The sequence below is a fragment of the Heterodontus francisci genome, chromosome 47 (genome assembly GCF_036365525.1).
Source record: "Heterodontus francisci isolate sHetFra1 chromosome 47, sHetFra1.hap1, whole genome shotgun sequence".
Classification (NCBI taxonomy): domain Eukaryota; kingdom Metazoa; phylum Chordata; class Chondrichthyes; order Heterodontiformes; family Heterodontidae; genus Heterodontus; species Heterodontus francisci.
The window spans coordinates 277,163-304,228 of NC_090417.1; the positions used below are offsets into that span (position 1 = coordinate 277,163).

A 27,066-nucleotide genomic window follows, 5' to 3' on the forward strand; every position below is an offset into this window, starting at 1 on the left:
TTTTTCCAGTCAACAAATTTTTATTTCCAAGATTTAAAATCATGCTACACTGAATTAAAATATTTTTTCTTTGTGATAGTTTTATAGTTTACATACATACATAGCAAAATGAAAAGTCCTTCCAAAATGAGAGCCGCTGTAAAACAAAACAGAGATGCTGCTATTTGAATATGGGCTACTGCAGGCCATTCAGGATGCTGGTAGCTGAGACTATATGTTATACATGTCCTAGTGTATCCAAAACCAGTATCCATAATGCCAGCATGTGGTAAATGTGTTTCATATAGTCTGCAAATCAAGCCATTTAAATATCAAAGAATTTTAAAAGGTTTATCTTATATATGGTACACATAAGCAAACTAATTGTAACGCATTTATTGTTCATTTCCCCCCCCCCCCCTTGTTATTTTGTTCGTACTGATCCCTTTTCTGTTTCCTGCTAAAGTCAAATACAAGCAAAATGGGTGAACGAGCAGGGAAATTCAGCCAGGTTCGAATACAATCCGAGACGCCGAGACGAAAGGGGCCCAGAGGTTTGTCCTTTCAGTTTCGTACCAGCTGCGTCTTGAAACAGTCATGGGGACGCTGAGGAACCTGCTCCCAGTCGAGGGTCGAGACGTTGGGCGTGCCTCGTCCGGCTGCGGGATGAGTGGCAGGGCTGATAAATGATGACGCACCTCTCAGTCTTTCTCATGAGGGAGTGGGCAAGCTTGGTGCAATGCTCCGAACCTCGTTTCCCAGTCTGCCGAAGCCAAGCACTGCAGCATTCAGTTGCTGTTCAATTGTCCGTGTTTAACAAAGGATGGATTCATCTTCACATTATGATGACTTCAACACATCAGTCTCATAGTTAAAGTCATGTATTGAGCCTGTTAGAGTCTTTCTGCCCATACTGAGTGTAATATGCAAAGTCCACGTATAATTTGACACTAATAGTGCATTTACTGTTCAAAAGCAATTTCTAGCTAGCCATGCCCCTTATGGCTTTTTGCTCTCGGGAATTATCTGTAAATCCAGAAGGCAGAACTGAGTGTGGGATCCTTCTTGGCAATGGAACCATCTTCTTGAAATGTCATATTTCATTCATAAGTGGAGGTTTCCACAGTCCTTTGTGTTCCTATCAATTAGACTGACAGAAGGCGAATCGTCAGGGCTTCGCTCTGCATCGTTCCCTGGTTGCGGGGAGAACTAGAGGTGGTCGTAGGCGGTCGCAGCAGTGGCTGGTGCATTGGACCTTGGCACGGAACTATAATAATAAGGGGAACCTGAAAGTTAACGGACAAGAAAAGACGGTTGGAAGAACATGACAATGCAAACAAAAAAAAACGCACACACAAAGGTCTCAACTTCACTCCGATTGGGGGACATTTCCACAGGTCTCATCGAATCTCCACATCTCAGTTAGATGCCCACTTTTTAATTGATATACCTAGATGCTTGATGGAGCCTCATCCTGTGGAGCCCACTGGATAGTGATCAGGACTGGGAACCCAGGCTGAGTTGCCTCTCCCTTACCTTGGGGCAATGAGGTCACTGAAACCCCCATAACTACCATCCTAGCTGACACTGGCTAGCTCAACAGTGTGCATTTGTCAACCAAGGCGAAGGGATGCACGATTAATGGGAGAACACTGAGAGGTGTAGAGGAAGTGAGGGACCTTGGAGTGAATGTCCACAGATACCGGAAGGTAGCAGGACAGGTTGAGAAGGTGGTTAAGAAGGCATATGGAATCCTTTCCTTTATTCGCAGAGGTATAGAATATAAGAGAAGGGAGGTTATGCTGTATAAATCACTGGTGAGGCCACAACTTGAGTACTGTGTGCAGTTTTGCGTCACCTCATTACAGAAAGGATGTCATCGCACTAGAGAGGGGACAGAGGAGATTTACGAGGATGTTGCCAGGACTGGAAAAATGCTGCTGTGAGGAAAGATTGGATAGGCTGGGGTGGTTCCCCTTGGAGGGGAGATCTGATTGAAATGTACAAAATTGTGAGGGGCCTGGATAGAGTGGAGGTGAAGGGTCTATTCACCTTAGCAGAGAGGTCTGTGACTAGGGGGAATAGATTTAAAGTGACAGGTAGAAAGATTAGAGAGGGGAGATGTTTTTTTCACCCAGAGAGTGGTTAGGGGTCTGGAACTCACTGCCTTGAAAGGGGTAGCTGAGGCAGAAACCCCCAACTCATCCAAAAGGAGTCTGGATGTGCACCTCAAGTGCTGTAACCTGCAGGGCTACAGACCGAACGTTGGAAGGTGGGATTAGACTGGTTCATTTTTTTTCGGACGGCGCAGACACAATGGGCCGAGTGGCCTCTATGATTCTAATATATTTTATTACTAACACACACACGCACACACGCACCTCTCTCAATCTACTTCAAACAATCAACTTGCAAAATTACTGGAAAGGTGCATGGTTTGAAAGCCAGAGAAGGAATAGTCAAAGCAAAATCAGAGAAAAACAATTGGCAACGATGTGCAAGAGTAAAAGACGTAGCCAGACCGCTAGTTAAGAAGAAATCAAAATTTAACAGGTAAATTACAGAGGTGCTTACTTATTAATCCAGAATTGGTAAGGTGCCATGTATCATTATAAGATGGGAAGTGGGAGTGGGTGTAAGGGATCCCTGAATATTCGCCTCCTGGAATCAGAAGAATAAATAAAATGTGTTTAATTATCACAAACACTGAGAAAAAACAGTGGTTCAGTTTTAATTAGTGACTAATCGAATCGCCCAGCCTGGGGGGGTGTTTTTAAAAAATCTCTGATGTTTAAACTAGCCTTGGCACTTCACGGCTGAGAGACATATGTTGTGTCACCACAGCAACCCCATCAACAATTCCAGCCAGCAGGAACGAGAGGAACATCTTCTGCCCGGGTGCATGCATGTTTCATCTTGTCTCTTTGCGAAAAAAAATACTTAATCGCGACAACACAAAAGTCAGCAGGTCAGAAGAAGGTCTGTTGAATCATTAACTGCCCGGTTTTTTGAGTGGATGTTCTGGTTAATGCTAGTTATTGCTGGGGCATTTGCATTCACACTCAATTTTGAACAGAATTTGCCTTGTTTTTTTGATAGCTTGATGCACGTTAAACTCATCCCTCGCCATTGCGCTAAGGAAAATGGAATTCGCTTTTGACCAAGCCTGTCTAAATCCCCTCGAAGCCTCTGTGCACCCTCTTCACCCCTCTTAAACGGTGAGAGATTGGGATGTGCTGATGTTCAAAGGGTGCCCGAGTTCATGAGTCAGTGAAAGCTAACATGCGGGTGCCCCAAGCAATTAGGAAGGCAAATGGTATTTTGGCCTTTAACGCAAGAGGATTAAAGTACAGGAGTAAAGAAGTGTTGCTGCAATTGTATAAAGCATTGGGGAGACCGCACCTGGAGTATTGTGTACAGTTCTTGTCCCCTTATCTAAGAAAGGATAAACTTGCCCTAGAGGGAGGTTCACCAGACTGATTCCTGGGATGGCAGGATTGCCCTATGAGCAGAAATTGAGGAGACTGGGCCTGTATTCTCTAGTGTTTAGAAGAATGAGAGGTGATCTCATTAAGGCCTACAAGATACTTAAAGGGCTCGACAGGGTAGGTGCAGGAAGGATGACACACCTGGCTGGGGTGTCTAGAACCAGAGGACACAGTCGCCAAATAAGAGGCAGGCCATTTCAGTCAGAGGCTGGTGAATCTTTGGAATTCTCTACCCCAGAGGGCTCAATCATTGAGTATGTTCAAGAAAGAGATCGATAGATTTCTAGATATTAAAGATATGGCGTTGAGATAGAAGATCAGCCATGATCTAGGCTCGAGGGGCCGAATGGCCTACTCCTGCTCCTATTTCCGATGTCCCTTTGAATGTGGGACCAGTGATGGAAGGCAGCATCAATAGTGCTATCCAGCAGAGCTGACCGATGACCTGCTCAGTTTGGGTTCAGCCAGCACCACTCGAACTCAAGACCTCATAATGACCTCGGTCCGAACGTGGGCTAAAGAGCTGACTTCCAGACACGAGCTGAGACTGTGGGTGCAACCTACCCAACATGGACTGCTAGCGGTTCAAGAAGGCAGCTCACCACCACCTTCTCAAGGGCAGTTAGGGATGGGCAATAAATGCTGGTCTAGCCAGCGACGTCCACATCCCAGAAACAGGTTTTTCAATAGTCACAACTTCTTGTTAATGAAGCAGCAAATGTTAACCTATATCAGAGCTTGGATGACTTCCAGACTTAGGCGAAGTAGCAATTAACATGCATGCATTGTAAGATTGTATCTAACAAGAGAATAGCCTCATACAACCTCATGGCTAAGACTCCCGCCATCAACATCTTGGGGATCACACTAACCAGAGACTGAACTGACCTCTCTGCTAAGGTGAATAGGCCCTTCAACTCCACTCTATCCAGGCCCCTCACAATTTTGTACATTTCAATCAGATCTCCCCTCCAAGGGGAACCACCCCAGCCTATCCAATCTTTCCTCACAGCAGCATTTTTCCAGTCCTGGCAACATCCTCGTAAATCTCCTCTGTACCCTCTCTAGTGCAATTACACCCTTTCTGTAATGAGGTGGCCAGAACTGCACACAGCACTCAAGTTGTGGCCTAACCAATTCCAGCATAACCTCCCTGCTCTTCTATTCGGTATCTCAGCTAATAAAGGAAAGGATTCCATATGCCTTCTTAACCACTTTATCGACCTGTCCTACCTTCAGGGATCTGTGGACATTCACTCCAAGGCCTCTCACATCCTCTACGCTTCTCAGTGTTCTCCCATTAATCGTGTATGCCTTTACCTTGTTTGACCTCCCCTAATGCATCACCTCACACTTCTCCAGGTTGAATTTCATTTGCCACTTTTTCCTGCCAACCTGGCCAGTCCATTGATAGCTTCCTGCAGCCTATGTACCACGCGGAGTCTCAGTATGTTCTTTTGCTAAAGATTCTCTGTGCAATCATTTACCTGGGTGCAGGATTCAGGACTGGGAGACTGAGAGGCAAAGCCGTGAGGCCAGGTGAATGTTCGATTAATAAGAATGTGCTTACCCGATACCATTCCAGCAATTGCAGATGGCGAAAAGCTTCCCTGGCCGTTGGCAGGAATGTGAGGTGGGTACCCTGGCAGTGTTGAGCTCACCATCTCACGCCCTGCAAAACATAAAGTTCTATTTTATTTGTTTAGTCAATTCAACTTCAAATGAGTTACACGCAAGTCTTTGGATGTGGGAGGAAACCGGAGCACTCGACGGAAACCCACGCGTTCACAGGGAGAACTTGCAAACTCCACACAGGCAGTACCCAGAATTGAACCCGGGTCCCTGGAGCTGTGAGGCTGCGGTGCTAACCACTGCGCAACTGTGCCTCCCCTATGCAGGGGCCGAATGGTCTACTCCTGCTCCAACTTCCTATGTTCCTATGTCTCTCCAACGGTTCCCACTGAATACTAGGATGTCGGATTGCACCTCCAATTCCCATTTAATAAAATACCAACATCTACTGCCCTATTAGGAGGTGCTGATCCACTGCTAAGCATCTCAACAGCAACATTTAGTCGAAGTCCAAGGTGATCTGTGATAGGAAGGAGAGCTGCTTAAACAAATTGTGTTACCATACCTGGAAAAACAGTGTAGCTTGCAAACTGTCCACATACATGTGATGGGTTGCTGGAGTAAAGTATTGCAATGGGAAAATTAGCTGCTCGCAGACATAGTTTTCGAAATGGGATACAGTTCCCAGGGGCTTGGGACTGTCCGAGGGCTAGAGGCACAGATGATGTGGGTGCGACCATAGGGTTACTGCTTAATACTGCTGGGATCTTTCTATCTTTGCAGCCACTTCTCTTAAGATGCAATTCCTTGGGTTGTCAGCCTGTCATTTTAAGTTCCTCCCTCCTTTTTGCCCCTGATTTTCTACTCAATTTGGAGTGCTTTTAGTGTCTTCTCCCGTGAAGACAGATCCAAATTATTTGTTCAAAATCTCTGCCATTTCCTTGTTTATTCTTATTAACTCCCCCATCTTATCTCTAGGGGACCAATGTTCAGTTTAGCTACTCTTCTTTTTATATACTTCTAGAAGCTCTTGCTGTCTGTTTTTTATATTTCTTGCTCATTTACTCTCATGATCTATTTGCTCCCTCTTTTTGTTCGCTGACCTTTGCTGGTTTCTAAGATTTTCCCAATTTTCTCTGGCCAACCACGAACCTTTGCAACATTGCATGCCTTTTCTTTCAATTTGATACCATCCTTGACAGCCTTAGTTCGCCATGGATGGCCCATCCTTCTTGTAGAGTCTTTCTTTTACAATGGAATATATCTTTGTTAAGAATTATGAAATATCTCCTTTAACGTCTACCACTGCTTATCTACCATCTTACTTTTTAATCTATTTTCCCAGTCCATTTTAGCCAACTCTGTCTTCATAGCTTTATAATTGCCTTTATTTAAGTTTAAGACACTTAAGTTTCAGACCCAAGTTTCTCATCCTCAAACTGAACGCGAAATTCAATCATCTTATGATCACTCTTCCCTGGAGTATCCTCTACTATGAAACCATTAATTAATCCTGCCTCATTAGGCATTACGAGATCTAAAATAGCCTGTTCCCTGGTTGGTTGCACAATGTATTGTTCTAAGAAACTGTCCTGAATACACTCTATGAACCATCCTCAAGGTTACCTTTGCCAATTTGATTTATCCGATCTATATGAAGATTAAACTCACCCACGATTATTGCAGTACCTTTCCTACAAGCCCCCACTATTTATTGATTTATACTCTGTCTTATAGTGTAGCTACTGTTAGGGAGCCTGTAAACTACACCCACCAGTGACTTCTTTTCCTTTGCTACTTCTTATCTCTACCCAAACAGATTCTACATCTTGATCTTCCGAGTCAAGATCATTTCTCACCACTGTACTGATCTTATCCTTTATTAACAGAGCTAGCCCATCTCCTTTTCCTTTCTACCTATCCTTACAAAATGCCAAGTACCCCTGAACATTCAGTTCCCAGCCTTGTTGCCTTACAACTCCATCTCTTTAATGACTATCAGATCATACCCATTCATTTCTATTTGTGTCATCAATTTATCTATTTTGTTATGAATGTTGTGTGCATGTAGATAAAGAGCCTTTAATTTTGACCTTTTACCATTTGTTCCACAATGGATTGTTCCAAGGAACTGTCCTGAAAACACTCCATGAACTCGTCTACAGCCTACATTTGCCAATTTGATTTGTCCGATCTATATGAAGATCAAAGTCACCCACGATTATTGCAGTACCTTTCCTACAAGCTCCCATTATTTCTTAATTTATCTGTAAGTGGGCTGCAGCCAGGTCAAATGGGCTCTAAGGAGAACAACCCCAGCTTTTCCAGCCTAACCTCGAAACTAAAATCCTCCATCCCTGGAACCATTCTGGTAAATCTCTCGAGCCCCCTCACATCCTTCCTGTTGGGAATTCAAATAAAACCTTAATTTGGCGTCAACAATCTCTTGTGGTAGATATTTAATTCAACACCAGTGTGATCTGATTTTTAAAGGATTTAAAGATTCTGAGATGAAAACTTTGGCACTGTGCAGTGTATGGTGCATTTTAATTCTGATGTGTTCCATGTTTAATTCTCTGCCAGTCACGGAGATGTCTCAGCCATTGTTCGATGCACACATTTCCATATCTTTCCATTCCACTTGTTTACATCACAGAGCTCCCTGCAAAAAGTGCTCACCTGTCACCATGGAGTAGGCTTGTGATCCGGAGATATTCCTGCCAATTGGAGTTCCGGAAGAGGTCAAGCTTGGCTTTCCTTCATCCATCCCATTGTTTAAGGATGAAAGTGGATACAGAGGGGTCTGGAACATGAATAATACAACAAGATTGCAGCTTGAGATCCTATCTCCCAAGGCTTACCATCAGCTAAAAGCCGCATTCTCCTTGCGTTGTGAACTCCACGATCCAAGTCATTTATACATATAAACTTTCAATGATGAAAACCTATTTAGCACCTCCTTTCTGTCTATTTTTAGTCAATCCAATATCTCCACTTCCCCCTCACCCCTCTAGAATATTAACTTCATCCTCTTCTTTTGTCAACACAAGTACTCATTCACAGGAAGGTTTCTTACTTATCCCTAATTTTTAACCATCCCTTTAACTATCCTTTCACTTTACATATGTTTCCCTTTAATAGTCGTTTGTTAGTACAGAACTTGAGTATTGCAGAAAATAGAGACATTTTCTCGAAGCTTCTCGTCTTGCACTCATCAGGACAATCCGCAAGAATACCAATGTAAGGGAAAGCAACAAATTTGTACTGTATAAATAAAATTCATTATACAAATAATAAATTTGTGCAGAAGAAACGTCTCCTCATCTCTGTGCTAAAAGGGCAACAACTAATTTTAAAACAGTGCCCCCCTAGTTCTGGACTCCCCCACAAGAGGAAACACCCTTTCCATATCCACCTTGTCAAGGCCGTTCAGGATCTTATATATATCAAGTCTCCCCTCACTCTTCTAAACTCCAGTGAAAACAAGCTCAGTCTGTCCAACCTTCTCTCATAAGACAATCTGCTCATTCCAGATCTCAATCTAGTAAACCTCCTCTGAACTGCCTCCAACACATTTACATCCTTCCTTAAATAAGGAGACCAAAACTGCACACAGTATTCGAGATGTGGTCTCACCAATGCCCTGTATAAGTTTAGTTTTAGCTTAGTTTAGTTTTAGTGAAGCATAACATCCTTACTTTTATTTTCAATTCCATTCGCCTTCTTTAAGACCTGCTGTACCCATGCTAATTTTTTGTGACTCATGCACTAGAACACCTAGATCCCTCTGCACCTCGGAATTCTTCCTGTGGGGTATTCATCCCATCCCAGGTGCAACCCATCTGGCTTGTACAGGTCCCTCCTGCCCCAGAACTGGTCCCAATGCCCCAGGAATCTGAAGCCCTCACTCCTGTGCCACGTCTCCAGCCATGCATTCACCTACACTCGTCCTGTTTCTATACCCACTAACACATGGGGTGCTGGATCAACTGATATGGCTACCATCGTAGTTCCCTGCAAACACTGGCCCCTTTTAAAGTGAATAGTTTAATGTCCAGATTTATTAATTAAATTCAAAGTTCACCATCTGCGGTATTGGGGTTTGAAACCCTGTCCGCAGAGAACTCGCCTGGGTTCTGGATTTACTAGTCCTGTGACATTCCCGCTACACCAATGCCTCCCCCTTTAACACACGATGCAATAACTCACTTTTACAATTATCTACTCGTAATTCATTAAAAAGAGAACCAGTACTGACTGCCGACTTAAAAACACGAAATGCTGGAACCACTCAGCAGGTCTGGCAGCATCTGTGGAAAGAGAAGCAGAGTTAACGTTTTGGGTCAGTGACCCTTCTTCGGAACTAGCAAATATTAGAAATGTCAAAGGTTATAAGCGAGTGAGGTGGGGGTGGGGCAAGAGATAACAAAGGAGAAGGTGTAGATTGGACAAGGCCACATAGCTGACCAAAAGGTCATGGAGCAAAGGCAAACAATATGTTAATGGTGTGTTGAAAGACAAAGCATTAGTACAGATAGGGTGTTAACGGACTGAAGATTAAGCAGCAGCAAGTACAAACATGAAAAAAAACGTGGGTAAGCAAACTGAACAAACTACAATGAAATGAAATAAACAAAAGAAAAAAAAATAGTAAAAAAGGTAAAAAAAGAAAAAATAACTAAAAATAAAAATAAAATGGAGGGCCTGTCATGCTCTGAAATTATTGAACTCAATGTTCAGTCCGGCAGGCTGTAGTGTGCCTAATTGGTAGATGAGATGCTGTTCCTCGAGCTTGCGTTGATGTTCACTGGAACACTGCAGCAAGCCCAGGACAGAGATGTGAGCATGAGAGCAGGGGGGAGTGTTGAAATGGCAAGCAACCTGAAGCTCAGGGTCCTGCTTGCGGACTGAGCGGAGGTGTTCTGCAAAGCGGTCACCCAGTCTGCGTTTGGCCTCCCCAATGTAGAGGAGACCACACTGTGAGCAGCGAATACAGTATACTACATTGAAAGAAGTACAAGTAAATCACTGCTTCACCTGAAAGGAGTGTTTGGGGCCTGGGATAGTGAGGAGACTCCATGACCTTTTGGTCAGCTATGTGGCCTTGTCCAATCTACACCTTCTCCTTTGTTATCTCTTGCCCCACCCCCCGCCTCACTCGCTTATAACCTTTGACATTTCAAATATTTGCCGGTTCCGAAGAAGGGTCACTGACCCGAAACGTTAACTCGGCTTCTCTTTCCACAGATGCTGCCAGACCTGCTGAGTGGTTCCAGCATTTCTTGTTTTTATTTCAGATTTCCAGCATCTGCAGTATTTTGCTTTTATCTGACTGCTGACTCGGTCAATTCAAGGCAACATCAGGTGGCAAACATACACAGAGGGCCTTTGTTGGATTAGTTGTGCTGAATAATTCAGAACAGTGCTTCAGGGTGGAAAAGAATGGATGACCATTACTAAACGCAAGCAGGGGTTACCTATTTGTCTTGATCGAGGCTGTGTTCCAAAGCATGCAAGTGTCAAGTGACTGGAATGGTGGCCAGCCAATTCAGCTGCGGTCACACAGGACCTACATCCTGGTGTAATAAACTTCAGCACAATGGCATCTTTTGAACTGCAGTCAGGACCCACTACTTCAGAAGAGTGCAGCAGGGTTGCTGGCTGCTCTTCACTCACCTGCTCCCCTTTGTTGTGGTTGGCAGTCGCAAAGACCTCAGCGTAGTGTTGCCGTTCAAAGACGCAGTCCAGGGCCTCGAGCTGCTGAGCGAAGGCCTCGGTGCGAAGCTGCTTGCGGGGGCCCTCACCTCTGCCCTGGGAGTCAGCGTTGGTCACACAATTGTCCTGCTCGCCTGGAGAAGCAGAGAAACACTTGTTTTCATTTCCTGTTCCTGTTTGTACCTGTCTCACCAGTGCTGCCCAGCTCAAAATGCAATTTCCAACAAACAAAACAGCAGCCCAAGTTCAGAAGCACAATCTGTAATGATCGCATTGGCATTTCTCGCATTCAAATATTTCACTCCCGCGGCTGTCCTAAAGTCCCAACTTTGCTCGATCTCATTCTTTTCCGAAAGCTACGGTCCCAAAATTCCGCGTTGCCAGCTCCCTCCAAACCTGCCGTGGCGCAGTGGGCAGGACCTGTCGTGCCACGTGGCGTGATCAGCAGCCCAGCCATCCACGAGGAGTGCCCAATCTGCCACCTAAATCTCCAATTCCTTTCACGGCAAGGAGGAGGTCAAGCAAGGGAGCGATCCCATCTCTTTACAAAGGGGAAATTTCTTATTTTATGGTGACAGATTCTTGACTTTGCCACCCAGGCGGGAATCTGGTGAAAGAGACCACCTACCCATTGTACAATCCGCCTGATTTTTATCGCATAGATAAATACATAAATACAAATAAATACAAAAACAAAAACAAGGCAGCCTAATGTTAGGAGTGGGGGGGATCTCTAAGGACAATAAGCCAGGACAAAATTAATTGACATTTGGAAAAATATGGGCTTAGAAATGAAAGTTGGCAGGGATTTGTTAAAGGCAAATTGTGCTTGACTAGTAAGTGAGAGTCAGAAAGGTGGACACAGATTTAAGGTGATTGGCAAACAAAAGACGATATGCGGAAACATTTTTTTGGCCACCAAAGGTCAAAAGACCTGGCTTTGTATATTCAAACTGTTTACTATCTGGCAAGGACAGAACAGTACATTTCAAAGCTCGGAGGTGTCAATTACACCCATCCTGAACAGACACTTCTGAACTGAACGGGTTCTTCTGAAACAAAGAAGGTGTGAAGTAACCACATCCTGGGCCATTGTCAGTCACCACAGGGAGGAAGATCTGTCTCCCAGCAGAAGCAAGAGGTGAGAGACTTTTAGCTTAAACGTAGCCCTCGGGAGAGAGACAGAGAGAGACAGACCCAGGAAAAGGTTATCTCCAAAGCCTGTTCAACTGAGAGCTGGGAGAAAATCCAGCAAGTTGAAAGGAAGGCGCCCTGCTGTGAATTCTACATTTCAACTTGCGCATCAGAGAACTGGACGTGACCCCCTGTCTTCAAACTGAACCTTCCACCAACAGAGAAGTCTACAAACACCTCAGGCCTGCACCTAAAGAGAAACTGACCTCCGAGAAAATTGAACAGGAGTTTATCGTGAATCCCGAAGTTAGTCCCGCTCCCCTGCCTTTTTGCCTTGCCTCTATCTTTTCTCTCCTTCAAGTATTAATCCAATTCTCTTTTAAAAGCCACTGTTGAATCTGTACCCATCACTCTCTCAGGCAGTGCATTCCAAATCCGAACCACGCGTTGCTTAAGATGAGCTTTACCCTCATGTCACCTCTTTTTGTTTGCCAAACCCCTTTACACCTCCGCCTCTGGTTATCACTGGATCCAGTTGCTCCTTATTTATTCCATCTCGCCAGTAGGTTCCATTGTGGACCGGGGAACTTGAGTTTCAGAGTGGGCTGCCAAGACATTTTTCACCGAGAAACTGGACAATCGAGGTGTAGAAAATGCTGGAGACGCTCAGCGGGCCAAGCGGTGTTTCGAGCATTTTCCGCTTTCGTTTTAGCATGCTGTCTTTTAAAATGTCCATTCCCTCAGTTCCTTCTGTGTCCCATGATACAGAGACGTTAGCTATGAAGCCACGATCATATACCCCTCCCAAACCCTGCTCCTGTACATCCCAAGATCCAATTCTGATTTGAGGATTGCTGGCGATCCTTATCAAAATGGTCTAGGGTAGGTTTTCAAATGCACCTCGCACCCGGTTATCATTTACTAACTTTGATGGTACAACCATCCTTTATCGCAAGCAACTTAAAAGAATGGAGTCAATTAGAAGAGTAACAGTTGGCAATTGGACTGAGAAATCACAGCAAAAACGTGCATTACAGGTGAATTTCACTCGAGCCCCAGTCTGCTTCCCTTACTTTCAGCCAGTTTCCTCTTGGTTTCATTGCTGGACTGTACAATCCCAAGAAGGCCATTGATGGAATAGGACGAGCCGAGGGAATCGCTGGTTGGAGGAGATTCAGGCGGTGTGACGGTTGAGTTGGGAACTGGAAGAAAAGAGCAACAGAGTTAAAGATTAAAATGGTGCTTTCGTCGCAAGCACAGCCCCCTGCAGGAGTTCTCAACCGCGGGGTGGGTTCAGCAAGAAGGTTTCAAAGGCGTCGGCCAAAAAATACACTTCGAGCTGGCACTGCCCTCTGCCCAGCACCACTTCTTATCACTGACTGGCAGCGATGCGGCCGGGTATCAGACACTATATCGGCCTCAGCTGGTGTATTGCATCCAGTTCTGGGCGCCACACGAAAGGAAAGATGCGAAGGCATTGGAGAGAGTGCAGAAAAGATTCACCAGAATGTTTCCAGGGATGAGGAACTTCAGTTATGAAGATAGATTGGAGACGTTAGGACTGTTTTCTCACAGGAGAGAAGGCTGAGAGGTGATTTGACAGAGGTGTTCAAAATCATGGCAGATGTTCCCACTCGTGAAAGGGAGAACGGGAGGGCCCAGATTTTCTCCGGTGAGTGAGGGACGGACGTGGCAGACGCTGAAAGCAGAGCTAAGCCAAAAAGGTCATAGAAATTGCTCTAAAAAGCTGTTGAGGCTGGGGTGGGTTTCAATTGAAAATGGAAAAGGGCAATAATGAGATTGACAGGATTTGTTTGACAAGGATCATACGGGATATGGAACCAAGGTGGAATTGAGATACAGATCGACCACTATCTAACTGAATAGCGGAACAGGCATGAGGGACTGAATCGCTGTGGATATACTCTAGTACCATCACAATGATGGGAATGTCATCTGTGTACTTTTTATCACTTCCTCCCCTAGTACTACCTAGAGCTAGGTGCAGCTGTGGTGCTGCTGTGCTTTAACAAAAAAAAATGAAAGGGATACTGAAGTCTGTGCAAACAATCATATCATTTATTTTGGAATACTTTCTCTTTATTTTAAACTTCTGGTCCATTGGTCGAGGGGATTCTGTCAAGGCGGAAAATCATTGAGCACGTCATAAAACATATCTGCTGTGATCAAGATTAATGTGAATAGATTCTTCCCTTGTGTTATTACAGACTGGTTGTTTTTGTCAAGGAACTGTACAGCCTGGCTGCACGGCTCAGTTTACAATGTCTCCGTTCACAGGTCAGTCTGGATCCGGGTTCATTTTGGCAGTCAATCATTCTCGCGATGCCAGACCTGCAAAGCACTGACCGTCAGTGCTGGGAGTTTCCAAGCTTGCAGTCTTTAATATAAATCTTGTCTTTCTATAAATTTACCCCTGCGCCTGTAAACCGCCAGATGAAATACTCTCCCATGCCGATCCCACAGTCTATGTCGGCAACTTCAATCTGCTCTAATTCTGGGACCAGCACACACCTGAAAAATTGGTTTCCAGGATAAATTACAAAACAACAGAGTAGAGATTCAGTGCTTGTTCTAGGGAGAGCACAGCCCAATGCCCAGCAACAAATACGCCTTTAACATAACCAAGCTGCTTCCCATAGGACAGAATAAAGCAAGCAGAACAGTCAGGACAACTGGCCGAAAGGGACCGTCAAAAGGATAGGTTTTGAGGAGGCTTTTAGTGGAAGGGACTGTCAGGATGTTAGAGTTGGAGGACCATGCGGTGCAGGACTTGGGGCCAGCTACCATTAAAGAGGTAGGGAGAAGCAAGGGGAGGTTAACTGGGGGGAACTGATGGGAAAATCAGGCTTGCTGTGGACTTTTGGAACTTGTAGAGGGTGGAGCTCAGAAGGCCCGTGAGAAGGGCATTCATGAAATTGAGTCTTGAGGCAACAAAGGTTTCAGTGTTTATGGGGTGAGGTAGACCCCCCCCCACCCAAGCTGGGCTGTGTTGTGAAGGGAGCAGTTATGTGGCCTTCGTGATGACTAGGATACGCAGTGTGACAGGACTGCCCAACCTGTTCCATCTCTTTAAAAAGCCTGAAGAAGTAGGAGACAAACTTCCAAGGGGACAGCATTCCCAAGGAAATAGAGAAAACCACAACCCAGCTCTGCTTTCCAGGAGCTCTCTAAAAGACCCTGAGAAGTCCACTGTGATATCTCATCGTGTCTCCTGTCTGAAAAAAAGCCTGCGAAATTAATTCTCAACGCCGCCTGAAAAGGACTGTTCTAAAAGATCCCAGTGACCCGTCCACGTGGACTTGGAGGCCAGGTTGAATGCCAGTTTTGGATCACAACATATCACAACAAGAATGAGCAAGTATTCAGCACAAGTGAGGATTTTTTTGTCTGTAACAGAGCTCTAAATAAAAATCCCTTTTATTTTCCAGTTAACCAGTGTGTGTGTGTGTGTGTGTGTGTGTGTGTTGCGGTGGGGGGGGGCTAAGGTAAAAGGGGAACTTTAAAAATTCAATCAGTGTGTTTATGCTTTACTTCATCCTGGTTAAGGGGTGTTTAAAAATAAACTGATAATTTTGTTGTTCATTGAAGAAACCTGGTTGGTGTGTTTTAAATGAGGAAAAATAGAGTATATGATTGACCGCATCGGTAAGTCGGAAAATTTAAATATATGTTGAGTCCCGTTGAGGATTGGAAGTAGAATAATCAGTGCACTTTTCCAGCCTCGATCGTGACAACACATATCACGGAGAGAACACACGCACAATGTCACAGGAAAAAAACTGTACCACGTGCACAAGGACATAGAAAAAAACCAGCACCGCAGGCACAACGTCACACGGGGAACACGTCGCGGTTAAAATATTGCACCGTAAACATGTCACTGGCCAAACAACAATTTGTTTCGATTTTTTCGAGAATACAATAGTGCCTATCGCTGCGATTTGAAAATATTAGTCTTTGTTTACCCAGCGTGTGTCCAGGACTGAGTCTTGTCCCAGAATGGTCTTCAAGAGGAAGATGAAATGGTTGTTGCACCTTCGTCCTTATAATTCTGACAATAAAGGAGAAAATAAACATTTTAGGTCCTTTCGCTGTTTCATTTGCTGTTTATTTTAAAAGAACACAACCAAATCCAAAATCAATCCAGACAGGCATTTTTCACCAGGGGTCTTTGCACCCTGACCAGAAACAAGAGTCTGGCAATTTTGCAGTGCAGAAGGAGCTTTACTCCGTGTCTAATTCCTGTTGGATCTGAGCCGGGATTTTATGCTGGCGACGGGGGGTCTCGACGGGAAAAGTGGCAAGAACCCCACGTCGCCAAATCTAGCGCCAATAAGGCACTTAAGTGGACAGAGGTGGGCCTCCCAAGGGATCGAGGACCCGGACGCCAGAAAAGACGCCCTCAGAGAGCTGCCGCCCTGAAGCCGGGAAGCAGCCCGCGCGGTTTCTCCTTGAGTTCTTCCTGTGTGGCTAAACGCGACGACGATGGGATGAGGCCCTCAATTGGGGATTCATTGGGGACTAAATTTTGGCAGAGGCGGGAAAGGTGGCGGGAACCCCTCTCCCCACTGCCACCATCCTGCCTGATTTTCCGCCCTCCGCTTTCCAAGCACAAATTTCACTGCGGAAGGAAAAGAGGTGACGTGCCGGGCCTCAAAGCTCTCTTACCTGTTAATGGAGCTGACACTGGGCACCGTGTCATTGTTGCACACTCCTTCGGCCAGCAGCCGGTCACGGATCTCCCAGGCGAACATTGTCGGGTTCTGCCGCTTGTATTCCGCTATCTTCTCCACCACGGTCGGCGTGGCGACCTTCGGCTTCGAGCCCCCGATGACCCCCGGCATGATGCTGCCCGTCTCGTAGTACCTGCGACACATTTCAGGGCAGAAGGATGAAGTAGCCTGTGGCTGGGGCCTTGTAACGGCAAGTGTTGGTTGACTATATATTCAGGAATGGGTTATCAGCCCTCAGCTAGATCTCGGATCTCGAGAAAGCGCCCAGATTTGCTATTCCGTGCGTTTATGGGCCTCAACTCACTAATTTGGCAACAATGGTAACTGGTTGTTATTTGTCTCTGTAAGAGAACAGAAACCCTGGTAATAGGAAGAAATGTGGGCAGCGAAGTCAGTCACGCCCCGTGTGTGGACAAGCCTGGGAGCAGCAGGGCGGACCAGAGAGGGCAGAAAACTTATAAGCTTTTGGTTGTAGCAGTCAGAGTGTGTTTTACCTTCTGGACTGAGCGGCTGATAAAGTGAGCCCGAAGAAGGAGTGAAGGAAGGAGAGAAGACGACAACCCAGCTCGCTTTCCCGCAAATCTCTAAAAGCCCCTGAGAAGTCCACTGTGCCAATTCATCTCATCTCTTGTCTTTGAAGAAATTTCTCAATGCCGACTGAAAAGAACTGCTCCAAAAGATCCTAATGACCTGTCTACTTGTACTCGGAAGCTGGACTGTATGCCAGTTTTGGAACAACATATCTCATCTGCTGTTTCCTTCAAAAATGAGCAAGTAATCAGCTCAAGTGCTTTTTTTTGGTCTGTAACAGAGCTCTGAATTTTTTTTTAAAACCCCTTTTATTTTTCCGGTTAACTGTGTGTGTGTGTGTGTGTGTGTGTGTGTGTGTGTGTGTGTGTGTGTGTGTGTGTGTGTGTGTGTGTGTGTGTGTGTGTGTGTGTGTGTGTGTGTGTGTGTGTGTGTGTATATATATATATGAGGGGCTAAGGTAAAAAGGGAACTTTAACATTTTAAATCTGTGTTTTTGCTTACTTTATTACTAGTTAAGACTTGTTCTACAATAAATTGATCATTTTGATGTTCATTAAAGAAACCTGGTTCGTGTGTTCTATTCTGGGAAAAATAGAGTATATGATTGACTAGATCAGTAAGTGAGAACATTTATAAACATATGTTGTGACCTGTGGAGAATTGGACTAATGTAAACAGTACACTTCTCCTGCCTCAGTCATAACACACCCAACTATCCAGGAGCCCCTGCCAGAGGTTTTGGCAGGTTGGCAGGGACTATGGGATAGCTATATGGAGTGGCAACTCTGGCTGACTCTTTTTCCTCCCTACTCCAAGAGTATTGGGGCCAATTGTAGTGTCCCTACTGCTGACCCCACTTGAGATCGGCTGAAGTATTAGTGTCTAATAATTTCTGTTAATGGATGCTAAAAACTGAGTCGTTGAAGGGAATAGGGTGTTGTTAGGAGTGGAGAAGTAAGCTCCGTGGCAAGCAATAAACAGTCTCCACCAAAGCATCCTAGTCTCAGCATCTTCTCCACAAACAGGCTTGGAAGTTTCTCCAACAGCAAGAACCGGGATTCAAATTTGGGGCCGCCCCATTCTGTATGCTGCATTACCACGGTAGCCTTAACCGTCAATTTAAAAATATAGTGTTACATCCCAATATCAGTGGCAATACCTTGGAACTTCTTGCCCTTCCTCACCGGTCATCACCGAAGAATATTAATTCCACTGGAAGTTAATTTCCTATAGGAACGCTGGCACTTACCTGCCGAGGATTTTACTGACACACCCATGGCTGACCCGTAGCTGCCGAGAAATGTCACATGGCCGCACGCCCTGATGTGCGAGGTCGACAATCCGCTGCCTCACCACGTCGGGTAGTGGTCTTCCATTCACAAACATGCCTCCGAGTTGATTTATTCCACCGTGTCCTGCAATGGAAGAGCAGGGTCCATTTACGCCGGATTGATTTGGATTTCTTAAGCTGTTTTGCTCGAGCTGGTTTGTCGACTGCTAAACATTTCTCCAGCCTGAACGTGGTAACAAACTGTAACACAGGCGCCCCCTCGAACCCTTGATCATTTAGCTTAGGGGAAGTGGTGGCATAGTGGTAATGTTAATGAATTAGTAATCTAGAGGCTGATGCCCTGGGGACATAAATTCAAGTTCCATCCTGGCAACTGGTGGAATTTAGTTATTAAGTTCAATTAATTAATAAAGATCTAGAATTGAAAGCTAGATTTGGTAATGGCGTCTTGAAGACATGATTGTTGCAAAGACCCCATCTGGTTCACTGATGTCCTTGAGGGAAGGAAATCTGCCATCCTTACCTGGTCTGGCCGACATGTGACTCCAGACCCACAGCAATGTGGTTGACTCTGAAATGGCCTAGCAAGCCACTCAGTTGTCAAGGGCAATTAGGAATGGTACAAAGAACAGTACAGCACAGGAACAGGCCATTCGGCCCTCCAAGCCTGCGCCGATCTTGATGCCTGTCTAAACTAAAACCTTCTGCACTTCCGGGGTCCGTATCCCTCTATTCCCATCCTATTCATGTATTTGTCAAGATGCCTCTTAAACGTCGCTATCATATCTGCTTCCATCACCTCCCCCGGCAGCAAGCTCCAGGCACTCACCACCCTCTGTGTAAAAAACTTGCCTCGCACATCCCCTCTAAACTTTGCCCCTCGCACCTTAAACCTATGTCCCCTAGTAACTGACTCTTCCACCCTGGGAGAAAGCTTCTGACTATCCACTCTGTCCATGCCACTCATAACTTTGTAAACCTCTATCATGTCGCCCCTCCACCTCCGTCGTTCCAGTGAAAACAATCCGAGTTTATCCAACCTCTCCTCATAGCTAATGCCCTCCAGACCAGGCAACATCCTGGTAAACCTCTTTTGTACCCTCTCCAAAGCTCCACATCCTTCTGGTAGTGTGGCGACCAGAATTGCACGCAATATTCTAAGTGTGGCCTAACTAAAGTTCTGTATAGCTGCAGCATGACTTGCCTATTTTTATACTTTATGCCCCGACCAATGAAGGCAAGCATGCCGTATGCCTTCTTGACTACCTTATCCACCTGCGTTGCCACTTTCAGTGACCTGTGGACCTGTACGCCCAGATCTCTCTGCCTGTCAATACTCCTAAGGGTTCTGCCATTTACTGTATACTTCCCACCTGCATTAGACCTTCCAATGGGTGTAGAATGACAACCTGGGTGCGTAACTGAAGGGCCTGCGGACTGTATCCTACCAACATTTTTTGCCTGTTAGAAGAGAGGAGAAAATTGGCAAATAGCCCTGAAACAAATCCCAGTAATAACTGGAACAGTACAAATTCGAATAAAAATAAAAGCAGGCAGGGAGCTGAAGATTGCAACCTGATTTCAGTGTTTGGGCAGTGCTTTGTGATGTCGATAGATCATAGCTAGGCAACTCAGTCTCGGGTATCTGTTATTCTCTGTTTAAACCCCAGTTCCAACATTGTACATACATAATAATCTCTTTTACAAGACATTTTGTACAATGATGTAGATGGATTACTCTTCCCATCTCAAAAAAACTAAATGCTCGAGAACTCAAATGTGGACATCTGTAATGCTAGTTTTCCAGGTGTGTCAAAATTAACACTAGTTTCTTCACAGTTGCTGTGAATTTTAAGAAACATTAAAACGAATGAAATGAATCATTTGAACACAGTGGCAGCAGTGTGTACCATCTACAAGATGCACTGCAGCAATTCCTTAGACAGCACCTTCCAAACCCGCGACCTCTACCACCTAGAAGGACAAGGGCAGCAGACGCATGGGAACACCACCACCTGCAAGTTCCCCTCCAAGTCACACACCATCCTGACTTGGAACTGTATCCCCGTTCCTTCACTGTCGCCGGGTCAAAATCCTGGAACTCCCTCCCTAACAGCACTGTGGGTGCACCTACACCCCCAAGGACTGCAGCGGTTCAGGAAGGTGGCTCACCACCACCTTCTTGAGGGCATGAGGGGTGGGCAACACCCACATCCCATGAACGAATAAAAAAAAAATTAAAATCAAGGCAGTGTTTAACCGGGAGCCAGTGTAGGTCAGTGAGCGCAGGGGTGATGGGTGAGCAGGACTTGGTGTGAGTTTTAATCAAGCCGCCTCTTACTCTTCTAAATTCCAGCGGATACAAGCCTAGCCTGTCCAACCATTCTTCATAGGACAACCCGCCCATTCCAGTTATTAGTCCAGTAAACCTTCTCTGAACTGCTTCCAACGCATTTACATCCTTCCTTAAATAAAGAGACCAGTACCGTACACAGTACTCCAGATGTGGTCTCACCAATGCCCTGTATAACTGAAGCATAACCATTAAATGACTGCAGTCTGAAAGATTGCTTATATATTAAGTGCATACATGAAATATTTTGAGCATTTATAAAGGCTTTTTGGGGCTGGAGACTGGGCCAGTGATGGCATGGAGCTGCACACTAGATCACTGACAGCAAGCAAATCACACGATTCTGGGTCTCCTGGAGTCTGAAAACTGCATCCGACAAGTCGTTGCTCAGTGTTATCATGCAGATTTGAAAAAGTTATGTTCAGGTGAATTTTTTTTTTATTATGTCCAGTACTATCGTAGTTCCAAGAGGGAGGCAGAACTTTGACTGCTAGGCCAGATGTTGTGTGGCCTCAGGTCATAGGTTAAATTATTGCTTCTTGGTAACGGTTTTTTGGCAAAACAGAATTAACGTTTTGCTCCCACAGTTCTGAGTCACTTCGTTGAGTCGCGAACAAGTTCTTTTCATGAGTATTGCCGGAGATAGAGACACGTTGTCGAAGCTTTGCGTCTTGCACTCATCAGGACAATCCGCAAGAATGCCAATGTAAGTGAAAGCAACAACTTTATACCGCGTGACCCGTCAGCAATCTCTTCTCATACAGTTTCAGAAAATTTAATGCGGACAAATGGAAAATGGTGCACACGGGAAGAAAAAGAAAACAGAAAGGATGGAGCGTACCTAAGACTTAAGAAGCTATGCATTCGGTATGTCTGACGTATGCAGAACTGCAATCAACACACCCAACGACATAGTCAAAACAGTAGCGTATAAGTCAAAGGAAGTTGCAGGGCAGTCTACATTTTAAATCCTGAATCCTGTATTCGGAACATAGGAGCAGGCTGTCGAGCTTGCTCCGCAATTCAGATAGCTCATGGCTGATCATCTACCTCAATGACACTTGCCCCAGGAACTTAATAGTCCTGCTAAGCAAGAAGCGAGAGAGAGGCGAGCTAGAATGGACTCGATGGGCCGAACGGCCTCCCCCTGTGCCGTAAATACTCCATGACTCGATAACACACTCCATTTGCTCCCCTCCCTGATCTGCTTGTCCCTACGTCAATTTGTGCTCGGGCTTGGCCACCACTTACACGCTAGAAAGGATGGGCTCCAAGCTTTGCCCCATGCCAAGCTGGTGCCAGCCTCCTCCATTGACCACATGATTCCTGGTCGACTCCCCAAAGCACCCAGCATCCCATTGTGCATACCCATCGGTGCTCTTCTGCGTGCAGGGTGAGGGTGCAAGGGTAAGGTGCGAGGAATGTAAGAGGTGCCTGTTTAAGGGGGTGGGAGATGGGGGGGGGGGAGGTGGGATGTCAGGAGGAAGATAGGATCCTGTCATCTTCAATGTTATCCCGCCCCATCACAGGCCACAGCCTCAGCAATGGCCGCCCCACGAATGGCCAGCACCATCTTCTCCGCGGAGGACTGACTGTTGCCCTCCGGCTAATCCCTGTCAGCTCCGGTTATGCCCCACCTCGTCCCGTAAAAGAGAGGGAAGTGTCTCAGTACGTGTCACGATCAGGTCATGCGGCTGTCATGGTTGAATAGCTGGCAGTGCGTGCAAGCTGTGAGATGTGGGCGTGAGGCTTGCAGCTAAGTGTGCTAAGTGTGAGAGGGTGGGATGCAAGATATGATCGGCAGTTATGAGTCCTGATTGATGGAGATTATTGGGAGGTCAGTGATGGGGGTGTGCTGAGTTGAGCAGTGGGGCAATTGGTGGGATTTGAAGATGCATTCACTGACCTTGACCGCCCTTGTGAGGTCATTGAACTTCTTGCGGCACTGCATCCAGGTCCTCAGGTCTTGACTCCTGGCATTGCCCTCCACGGTTGCCTGCTCCCACTGCCTTCACAGTGTGTTCCTCCTTACAAATTCTGTGCCACACACAGCACATGGGTGCAGTCCTGTTCCCTGTCCTCTGATAACGCTGTTCTTAAATGAATTACCACAGAACCTCCAGTGACTATTTTAGAATCTGAGAATGAGTATTGCTAGAAACAGAGACATTTTGTCCCAGCTTTTCATCTTGCACTCATCAGGACAATTCGCAAGAATACCAGTGTAAGGGAAAGCAACAAATTTATACTGCATGAGAAGCGAGTGCTGATTGGTTGGCGAGTGGACTCTGATTGGTAGAGGCGTTGCCATGGAGAATGTGGGATTCACTGCCAGGAATGGTGGCTGAGGCAGGAATCCTCAATTCTTTTAATAGGTGGACATGCACCTGAAGTGCTGTAACCTGCAAGGCTACAGAGGAGACCATTCAGCCCTTTTGTGTCCGTGCTGCCTCTCTGGAAGAGAAACTCACCTAGTCCCACTCCACCCCCCCCACCCCGCCTTCTCCCCGTAACCCTGCAAATTGCTCTTCAAATAATTATCCAATTCCCTTAAAAAGGGCATGAGTGAGCCCGTTCAGTTTTTAACACAAACCAACAGCTTCATAGTCACCGATACCGGTGACGGCCTTTTTTGCTTCCCTGTGAGAATCGCAGCAGCACGGGAGAAGGCCATTCGACCCATCGTGGCTGTGCTGGCTGTCCCCGGGAGCAATTACATTGAATTCAACACACACACACACTCTCCAATCTTGCTCTTTTTTTCTCTCTCTCTCTCTAGTTACTTTCACTTTGATAGATTTGCTTCCTCTCTGCTTCACTGGATGCCTCGTTAACCCATTCTTGCCCGTCTCGCCCTCTGATTTCCATTTCAACCGGCCCTGCGGAAATTGCAGGGAAATCGGAGCCTCAGTGACCTGAGACTTTGTCGTTTGTCCCAGGGCAAAGTCGAGAAATCAGAGGGTTGGGAAGAAACCAGAGCCCCGGGAGGTGGGGGGGGGAGAGGCAACAGGAGCTAAACACAACAGGCCGAAGTGAATGGGGATTAAATCTGTCACAATTTTGACTTTCAATCCACAGCAACACTCTCCATTTTTCCCCCAGCTCCCGTTTAATTGTAAGCAAATAAGATTCTTCAAACTCGATTCGTGTGTCCGTTTTTATTTGAGATACAAATTGGAAATTGGAGAGAAACGTGTTCACGGGGAAGGGCCCGAAATTTGAGCAGAGCTTGGGAGGGTGGAATGGTGCATCTGGGATCTGTCCCCAACATCGTCCCGGGAAAGTACCAGAAGCAGGGAGACATGTTGCTTTCTCTCATTCTCCTGGACTCAGTTGAACCTTCCAAGCGGGGAACTACAAAGCCCAGAGAATGGTTAAGGGCAACAGAAGGGCCGATGATGCTCCGCGGGTCAGGCAGCATCAGAAGTGAGGAAAGGTCCCAGACTGAAAGTGGAACTCTGCCTCTCTCTCCACAGCTGCCGAGTATTCCCAGCGCTTTCCAGTTTTCATTGTAAATTTGACTGAGTTGCTTGTCAAAAATTAGCGGGAAGGGGAATTGGGTTTGAGATTCGGAGAGAACCAGCAAATGAATCTGCATTTATATAGAAAACGTCTAGTTGGGATGGGAGGAATCTCTACCTGTTCTGATGCAAAACCAGCCCAAAGGCGATGATCAATCACTTTGTCACTTTCTTGAAATAGTTGCTATTTGCGATGAACTATTTTAAGAAAAAAAAAACACACAAATTGTCAGAATTTGTCGTCTCGGTGCCTTCAGTACCTGAAGCCATCTCCCACTTTGTACTCAACCGCTTTCCTCATAACGAAAATGTACATTAAATTCGCACTAAATGCAACTCAAGGGAGAATCCCAACGATTCTTACAACGGACTGGACCCCGAATAAGCAGGTTTAGTGTGGTCGGAGGGGGGGGGGGGAAGACTCGCCGGGAACATTCTGAAAACGCACCCAGTTATTCCAAAAATTTCCAAGAAAGCGGAAAAGGCTTGTCAAAGGAAGATGCAAAAGACACAAACGTCCCCCAGACCCGGCCTGGGAGCGTTGCATTCCCATCCCTGGGACTTATTCGTCAAATTTAACAATTCTCCTTTGGAATACATCTACTGACCCCCCCAATTGCGTTTTGCTTTGTCAGGATATTTGCACATTGAGTCTGGGCAATGTTGGATTTGCCTGTTTTAATCTTACAATCAAATTCTTTTAAGTAAAAATAAGTCACTCCCAATGCCCGGCCGAGACTCTTTCTATTTTTCTGCCGATAATTCTGTTCCAACCTGCACAACTTCTAAACGAGAGCTCAAGCCTTCATGTCGAAATATAAAATCGTGAATGAATTTCCAGTTTTAACATTGACGAATTCAACCTGCTGCATTTGAGCCCAGGACTGAGAGAGGGTTTAAGCAGGCGAGCCCTGACTGCGGTTTATGTTCCCAAAATCTGAATAGCCTTTTTTTTTTGTCTTCAAAAGCGGGGACTTTTTAACTCTCCCTGGAGTCAGAGAGAACATTGAATCTATTTTTTCCCGTTCCTATATTTAAAAAAAAAATGAAGTTGATGATCATTTATAAAATAGAGAGGGGGGGGGCATCCAACAAATTCTGTCAAACCGACAAACTTTGTACTTGGGGGACTGTTTAATGCAGTCTCGGACAATTATAGCCGAGGGTTTGCGTATATTTTAGTGTTGCAATCTACATCTCCCGGACACTATAATGTTTTTAAATATCATTTATCATTTTTTTTCTTTTGGAACAACAGACCCTTTCAACACAAATAAAAACAGTGTGGGCACACGGTTTACGTGAAAATGTAGAATACACCAAACGGGAACTCAACAATCTACAGACTCCGACTGTCAGGTTATTGCACAATGAGAATCACAGTCTATCCCAGTCTATACCTGGATTAACAAAATTAACACACACCGTGACCAGGGGCCAATCTCAGCCGGTGCTTGACAAATAAAATTATTACAATTCCGCCATAGCCAATCTCATTCTCCGGCTGGGTAACACATTTGCCAGAGGTTGGGCATCAGTTAAACTATTCCACACTGGAGACAAACTGCCCATTACCCCACCCCTCTCCGACCCATATCTCAATGTAAAATTATCAGAGTCCATCCTGCAGCCTGTGTCTTGCCTTGGATATCAAATAAAACCACAGACTGGGCAGCAGATAAAATCACACCGAATATCAGATAAAGTCACGCTGTCCCGTACCTAAAACAGTGCAACTTTCTCACTTGTGCTGACTGGACATACGAATTAAGCGCCACGGATGTGATGATCCACCTCGATTGTTTTGCAACGCGAAATATCAAGTCAAGAAGAACAAAATAAATAAACCCCAGCCGATTATTATTTAGTAGAGCCGGAATTTTGTGTTGTGCTCTTCTGTGCTGTACTGTTGGGTATATATTTAGAACCCATTTCAAACCACAGAGAGATGGAAGTGAAGGGAGAATCCCCAAACCATAGAACTAAGGAGATATAGTAACGGGCAGAAGTGTGGGTAAAATGAGGTACCTGATCGTCCTGTAATAAGGGACATTCCTTGATCCCTTGTCAAGGTGAAGATCTTTTTGGGGCGCCGTCCACCAGGCAGATATCACAACACGTTTAACAATTTAAACAGAGGTCCGGGAGTTTCCTTTCCTCACTTGTCCTCTGGGTGCATGGACCCAAACACAGAGGAGTATTGCCAACAAGGTGAGTTCAGACTCTGAATTTGTAGCTGCAACAGAAAGTAGAGGGTCTGTGTGAGTGAATTATTAACAAGCTCAGGATTATTTTAATCTTTCCCCGCTGATCTGTTTCACAAACCCTCTCTCTCTCTCCCTCGCCATTGTCATTATTTAAATTCGCTAACTCACTAAATAAATGAAACCTTTAATAACACATTATATTTATATTTATACATATTCACTTTTAATGTAATGTTGCATCTCTCTCTCTCTCGTGATTTTTTTTCTGCAATTTAATCAGACGAATTTTCCTTCTGGTCATTTGCCAGGTTGTAAAGGGGGGGGGGGGGGGGGAGGTTTAGTGGGGGTGTAATAATTTTACCTGCAGCCAGTTCGAATCCACTCATATCTGTAAATCCACTTCACGTCCTGCCTCTTCGCCTCTTGGTATTTTCAGTGCGGCGGGTTCAGTTCAGATCCTGCACAGAATGCAGACTTGCTGCCTGTTTTAACTCTCCACACGACCGAGGTGCAGGAGCGGG

General features: G+C 45.5%; 1 protein-coding gene across 6 annotated transcripts; it reads right to left on the reverse strand.

Moving 5' to 3' along the window:
• On the reverse strand, positions 1–27,066 carry LOC137357185 (paired box protein Pax-8-like). 6 transcript variants are annotated; one of them, XM_068023317.1, is made up of 12 exons: positions 26,907–27,066; positions 26,367–26,574; positions 24,457–24,536; positions 18,423–18,588; positions 16,578–16,775; positions 15,875–15,960; positions 12,962–13,090; positions 10,716–10,888; positions 7,719–7,842; positions 5,038–5,139; positions 2,554–2,640; positions 1–1,246 (listed from the first exon to the last, which is right to left on the reverse strand). In XM_068023317.1, exons 4-12 carry the CDS (start codon positions 18,557–18,559, stop codon positions 1,125–1,127), a joined length of 1,158 nt encoding a protein of 385 aa, XP_067879418.1. In that variant the 5' UTR covers positions 18,560–18,588; positions 24,457–24,536; positions 26,367–26,574; positions 26,907–27,066; the 3' UTR covers positions 1–1,124. The 6 variants fall into 6 exon arrangements, with proteins under 6 accessions (XP_067879418.1, XP_067879416.1, XP_067879417.1 ...); XM_068023315.1 differs by lacking the exon at positions 24,457–24,536; XM_068023316.1 differs by lacking the exon at positions 24,457–24,536 and having other exon boundaries at positions 1–1,265.